This window comes from Microtus pennsylvanicus, chromosome 10, assembly GCF_037038515.1.
Source record: "Microtus pennsylvanicus isolate mMicPen1 chromosome 10, mMicPen1.hap1, whole genome shotgun sequence".
Lineage (NCBI taxonomy): Eukaryota > Metazoa > Chordata > Mammalia > Rodentia > Cricetidae > Microtus > Microtus pennsylvanicus.
The window spans coordinates 67,615,013-67,621,012 of NC_134588.1; the positions used below are offsets into that span (position 1 = coordinate 67,615,013).

The 6,000-nt window shown below is 41.4% G+C and overlaps 1 protein-coding gene across 1 annotated transcript in view; it reads right to left on the reverse strand.

The window, feature by feature from the left end:
• LOC142858305 (cadherin-related family member 3-like) overlaps nucleotides 1-5,124 on the reverse strand; it is a 70,421-nt gene extending 65,297 nt beyond the window's left edge. Inside the window, exon 1 of the mRNA XM_075987485.1 lies at nucleotides 5,082-5,124. Coding sequence (XP_075843600.1) covers nucleotides 5,082-5,124 — 43 coding nt within the window. The remainder of the gene's footprint in view (nucleotides 1-5,081) is intronic.
• Between the last annotated feature and the right edge of the window lie 876 nt (nucleotides 5,125-6,000).

Below are 6,000 nucleotides of genomic sequence, written 5' to 3' on the forward strand. Positions count from 1 at the left end.
ACGGACTAAACAACACACTACTGAATAATAATGGAGTCAGGGGAAAAAGAAGAAGGAAATTTTAAAAATTTCTAGAATGGAATGAAACATACTGAAATCGGAGACACGGTGAAGGCTTCCTGAGGGAAGTTTATAGCGCTACGTGCCTACATAAAAGATTAGAGAGATCTCAAATTAATAGCTTAATGATGCACACGGAGGAATTTTCAAAAACTAGAAAAGCATCCAAAAATTGTAAATAGAAAGAGAGAATCAAAGTTAGCACTGAAATTAATGAAATAGAAATGAAAAAATAAAACAATACAAAGTATCATGAAATGAAGTTTGTTCTTTAGAAATGTTAACAAGACTAACAAAACTTTAGCAAAAATTAATCAAAAGGAAGAGAAGACCCAAATTAATAAAACTAAAAATTAAAAAGGGAAAGATACAGAGGCTGGAAAAGATTCAGAGAATATAAAGGACATACTTTTAAAATCTACACTTGCGGGAGGGATGGAGGAGGGAAATGGGAGGAGGGGAGGAGGTGGAAATTTATAATAATAATAATAATAAATAAATAAAATCTACACTTGCCTAATCTGGATAATATAAAAAGAAATGAATACCTTTCTATATTTAAATGACCTCCTATTGTGAAATCAAGACACAATAAAGAGTTTAAGCAGACCCACAGCAACCGCAAAGAGAAACCATAGGTAAACATCACCCAAGTTAAAGAATACCCCAGGGCCAAAGGGACTTAGCAGGTTCCTACCAGAGCCTCAAGGAAAAACTGACTTCACTACTCCTCAAAGAATTCACAAAATAGAAACAGAAATAATACTTCCAAATTCTTTCTCTGAAACTAGTATTTACCATAACACCAAAGTCAGGCAAAGACCCAACATAGATAGATAGATAGATAGATAGATAGATAGATAGATAGATAGATAGATAGATAGATAGATAGAGATAGAGATAGAGAGATAGAATTAGAGGCCAGTCTCTCCAATGAACATGGAGGCAAAAATTCTCAATAAAATACTTGCAAACCAAATTCAAGAATGCATCAAAAGAGATGAAAGGTGTTTCAACAAATGCAAAGCAATAAATGTAATTAATCGCATAAATGGGCTCAAAGACAGAAATCACATGATCATCTCATTGGAGGTAGAGAAGACCTCTGACAAAATCCAACATATCTCATAATCAAAGTTCTGGCAAATCTAGGAATATTGGGACATATCTCAATAGAATGAAGGCAATACAGAATAAACCCACAGCCAACACCACACTTAGTGGAAAAACACCAAAGAATTCCCGCTAAAATCAGGACTAAGACAGAGATGTTCACTTTTCCCTCAATATAGTAACTGAAGTCTGAGCTAGAGCCGTAAGATCAGGAAACGAGATAAAGTAGATACAGTCAGGAAAAAAAATCAAAGGTCCTTAGTCACAGATGATATGAGTTTACAAATAAAAGGAAACGTGATTTTAAGTCAACAAAATTGCCACTCCAATTTACTTGGTTAAGTGTTGGATGCTGAGGCAGGCCAGGTGTTAGGAACTAATTACATCTCTCTCTGTTCTCCATTCCCACTCCAGGCTGGCACTCAGGGAGAGAGGCACAAGGCGATGTCACCAGTGTGTAGAAACTCCTTTTTAGATTTTCCTGTTTTCAGTGTGCAGAGACGCCGCTTCCATCCGCCCACACCTGGACCTTTCTGCTCGATAGTGTCCTCTAGCCTTCACGTGCCTCTACTACAAAGAGGCCTTTTCTGACCTACAAGGTTCTGAATCTATTTCTAAAGGCTCAGGCTCTCTGCAGGCATCAGGGTTTCGTAATTCTCTCTCCAGCTTTCAGGTACTGTTTCAGTCTGTCTGCTCAAGACCCTGTCTGAAAACTTTCAAGTCACAGTTGTGTCGACGGATTTCCTTCTCTCTGTTTCAAAGTCTGGTTCAGAACTTTTTCTCTGTGGTTAAAATACATGCTCTAGAGGCGTGTGAATGCTGACAGTGGGAGGTGGGGTGGTGGGAGGCGGGGGGGGGGGGGGGGGTGATGATTTAGTAACATTTGAAACTTGTGACAGAACGGCCCCTTTGCCCTAGCAAATACCTAGCTCCTAGTCCCCACAACATATAGCACACTCTCGCGGCGCAACAGACCTTGAAGTCGTGAGTAAGCTAACATTCTTAGAGAAGAAGTTGTCGTGGATTATTCGCGTGGGCCCATCCCACCTTAAAGTGTAAGAGGAAAGCAAAAGAGAGCGAAAAAATGGGAAAGATGAGTCACTGATGGCTTTGATAACAGAGATGAGACACATGGACAGCTTCGAGAGGCCAGGAACGGCAAGGAAGTAGACCTATCTTGGCGCCCCCTGCAGGAGCACAACTCTGTGAATGTTTCACTATTGCTCTGTGAGACATGCCAGACATCCAACCACCAATGTATGATGTTTGACAAACTAGTACAGCAGCAAAAGAAACTGAATGCAGGCATTATTTATATTATGTCAGAAAATATTAATTTGTGTAATTTACATGACTGAGTTCCCCAGAGCAGAGACGGCAATGTGCTAAAGTCCACATCAGGCAACGGCATGAGTCAGCCATCATGGAACAAAAAGTTGGGTTCATCTGCTGACCCCTAAAGCTCAGGTGGCAGGGCTAGACGGCTCAGTGAGTTAAGTACTTGCCACCCAAATATCAAGATGTGAGTTCTGTTCCCTAGAATCTACTTAAAGCCAGCTGTGTGCGCTCCCATCTATAATGCTGGCATTCCTAATGTGAGGTGAGAGGCAGAGGCAGGAAAACCCAGAAGCTAGTGGTCCAGGCAGCGTGGCAAATGAAGCAGCACACAGCAAAGAAACTCTGCCTCAAACAAGGCAGAAGGCAGATCCAACAACAGAGGTTACCCTCTGACCTACACATGTGTACTGCAGGCCAACACTCGTATATGCAACCAAGAATGAAATAAAAATGTTAAATCCCCAGGGTAGGCCTTGCTTTGTCTGACCTCACGTTTGATTCCCCTGGCTCCGCTCACTCTGTTCCAGCCACACCGTCTTCCTTGCTCCTCTCGTGTACCAAGGAAATCCAAAATGCATACTTCCAGGATGTCTACAGCTCATCTACCTGCTTCACGTCGCTGGCAAAGAGTCAGCGTGCCTGAGATCTTCTCTGCACAAATAGCGATGTGTTCACACTGTGGGCACTGTCTCTTACAGTTCCTCCTCAAATACAAGCTTCAAGAATCGGAGGCAGTCACATGTTTGCCCTGTACTGGATGCCCAGGCCCAAGAAGAGTGTCTGCCCACGGTATACACTCAGGAAATACTTGCTAACCGGATGTCTGACACAGTCAAAGAAGTGGTTCTCCCTCACTAATTACGTAGATTTTATGTGGCATTGAACACACCTGAAAGCTTGTCACCGTGTGTCATGTAATCGGATCAGATTTTACAGTTCAATTCTGCAGGTTGGGCCATGTTGCTAGTTGCTTGTTTCTGTATCTAGTAATGCCTCTCTGGCCACTGTCATGAGGAATCCACTGGTTTTCAACTTTTTCTTTAATATATTTTGTGCCAAAAATCAAGAATTTGGTTTCACAGGAAAGCAAATCAGAAAAGCATAGGTCAGGCCTGGTGGTAGTGGCGGTGCACGCCTTTAACCCCAGCACTCAGGAGGCAGAGGCAGGCGGATCTCTGGGAGTTCGAGGCCAGCCTGGTCTACAAGAGCTAGTTCCAGGACGGGCACCAAAGCTACAGAGAAACCCTGTCTCAAAAAACCAAAAAGAAAAAAAGAAAAAAAGAAAAAAAGAAAAAAAAAAAGAAAAAAAAGAAAAGGAAAGAAAAGCATAAGTCAACATCAGTCAACAGGTTCATACTTTTAATCCAGCACTCAGGAAGCAGAGGCAGGAGGATTTCAATAAATTCAAGGCCACCCTAGCAAAGTTCAGACTTACCAGGGTCACTCATTGAGACCCTTTCTCAATAATAACAAAAAAAATCAAATAAGAAAAATTTATGTAAAGCCCTTCTAGGATTAAAAGTCCTTAGAAAGTTCTGAGAAAAAGCTGCTCTGACAATACTTAGTATGTGCTTACTGGCGTTTACCTACATATGTTTCTAACCATGTTTCTGTGAACTTAAACAGCTTCCTTGGATGACTGCTTTCTTTGTGACACCCATGTATAAAAGGCACTGAAACTGAAGTAAGGTTGTCCACAGCATTGGACTGTAGTCTGTCCATTCCATAATGATTCAAAGTCTATTCAAAATGCAATTTAATGTTTTCTAGGAACCACGTTGTTGAAGGTTCTTAATTATTTTAAGATAATTATTTTAAGGTAATTTTACTTGATCCAAAGTACTTAAACATCACTTCAACATGAATCAATAATTTGAAGTATTTCTAAGGCATGACACATGCCTTTTTTCGTGCAAAATAAAACTCATGTTAATCAAATAGGAAAATATATAAAATAAAGTAAAATTTAAATCACCTATTTTTCATCCCCAATTTTCCAACACTTCCATTTCTACCTGGAGCCTCAAAAATAGTCCCTGCTAAATTCTTAGAATATGTATTTCTAGTACTTTCTCTGTCCACCTCATTATGAATTAGATGGACATTTAAAAGAGACATTCTTGAATTCATATTTCTAAACCATTTTGCCTATGTACCAGAGTACCTTGCTCTGACACCACGTCACGAACATAGGACCAGTCATTTTGATCGTGTACTGATACTGTTTCCCCTAGTTCTTGCTATTATTGAAGATATATTACCACATATATCTTTTTATCACTGTGAGGTTTTATGTGTAAGGCTTCCATGGAAGTTTGCCTCTGAGGTTCCAGACTTCAGATACTGGCAGAGATGGTCATTATCTCCCAGAGAACTTGCCCTATTCCCACTTATAAACTGTACATATGAAAATATTTTGATAAGAAGGTAGATTATCCAATGAGGTACAACCAGGGAGCGCTGGAATTCAAAACACCAACCCTAAGAAAGTGCTAGAATGAATACAAAGGGAGCCCAGTGGAAGACAATCCAACTGTCAGGCTTAGGTACCCAGAGTCAGAAACACTCACCTGAGGCAGTAAGCAACAGGAAGAGGAAATGGGAAGAAAGCATGGTTGACTGGAGGGCTCCAGCAGCTTCAGACACCCCGCTCCAGCCCTTGCTGGCCGACTGCTAAGGCGTTCATATTGTTGGTGTGGAATCAGTCACCTTCTGAGGTCACCGTCTCTAGGCACCAGGTACACACTTCTCTGTAAAGTGACACCCTATCTGCTTAGCTCTAAAGTTCCAGCAAAGGGACTTGGGTGGAGATGGGGTGTTTGGGGTTAGGGTGTGAAAATGGAGGTGGTTAGCATTAGTGGGGGCCTTTCAGGAAATGAGTTCACTTGGCTTATGAAGATTCAAAAGCATTTCATTTACTAGTGACCCTGCCCTGCATTGTCCTGTCCTGCTTGGTGTGTTCATTATACCCAGGCTTAAAACCAAAAGCTAGAAATCTCAGTTTACAGGATTTGCGGAGAGTTTGTGAGTTGCTGAGTGGACCAGATTAGAGAAAAAACGTCAAAACAGCCGGGAAGTGGCCAAGAGCCGTCTGAATGTTATGAAGTTCAAGTTGTGAAACCTCAGTGGTAGGAAGACCAGATCTAAGTGTACCGATGGCGAAGACCTGGCTCCTCGGAGTGTTAACACAAAAATACCTGGAAACGGCAGCAAGTGGTGCCCTCCAAGCTAACTATGGGCTGTGGATTATAATTTTATACTCAGAGAGCTCAAAAATTTGTGGTTCGGTAACATTTGATTGTCCCAGTACTTTACAGTTTGCCAGAGTTCCCACCCCTCCCTGTCACACCCCGTTGCTTCTCACAAATCCATTCCAGGCTCCTGCGGGGAGTCCTGTTAGCAATCTCTGATTTAGAGATTGCAATCAATTGCTATCTCTATAGGAGTCAACCGTTACCATGGTTACTGAAATAGGATTATGCAATCTCA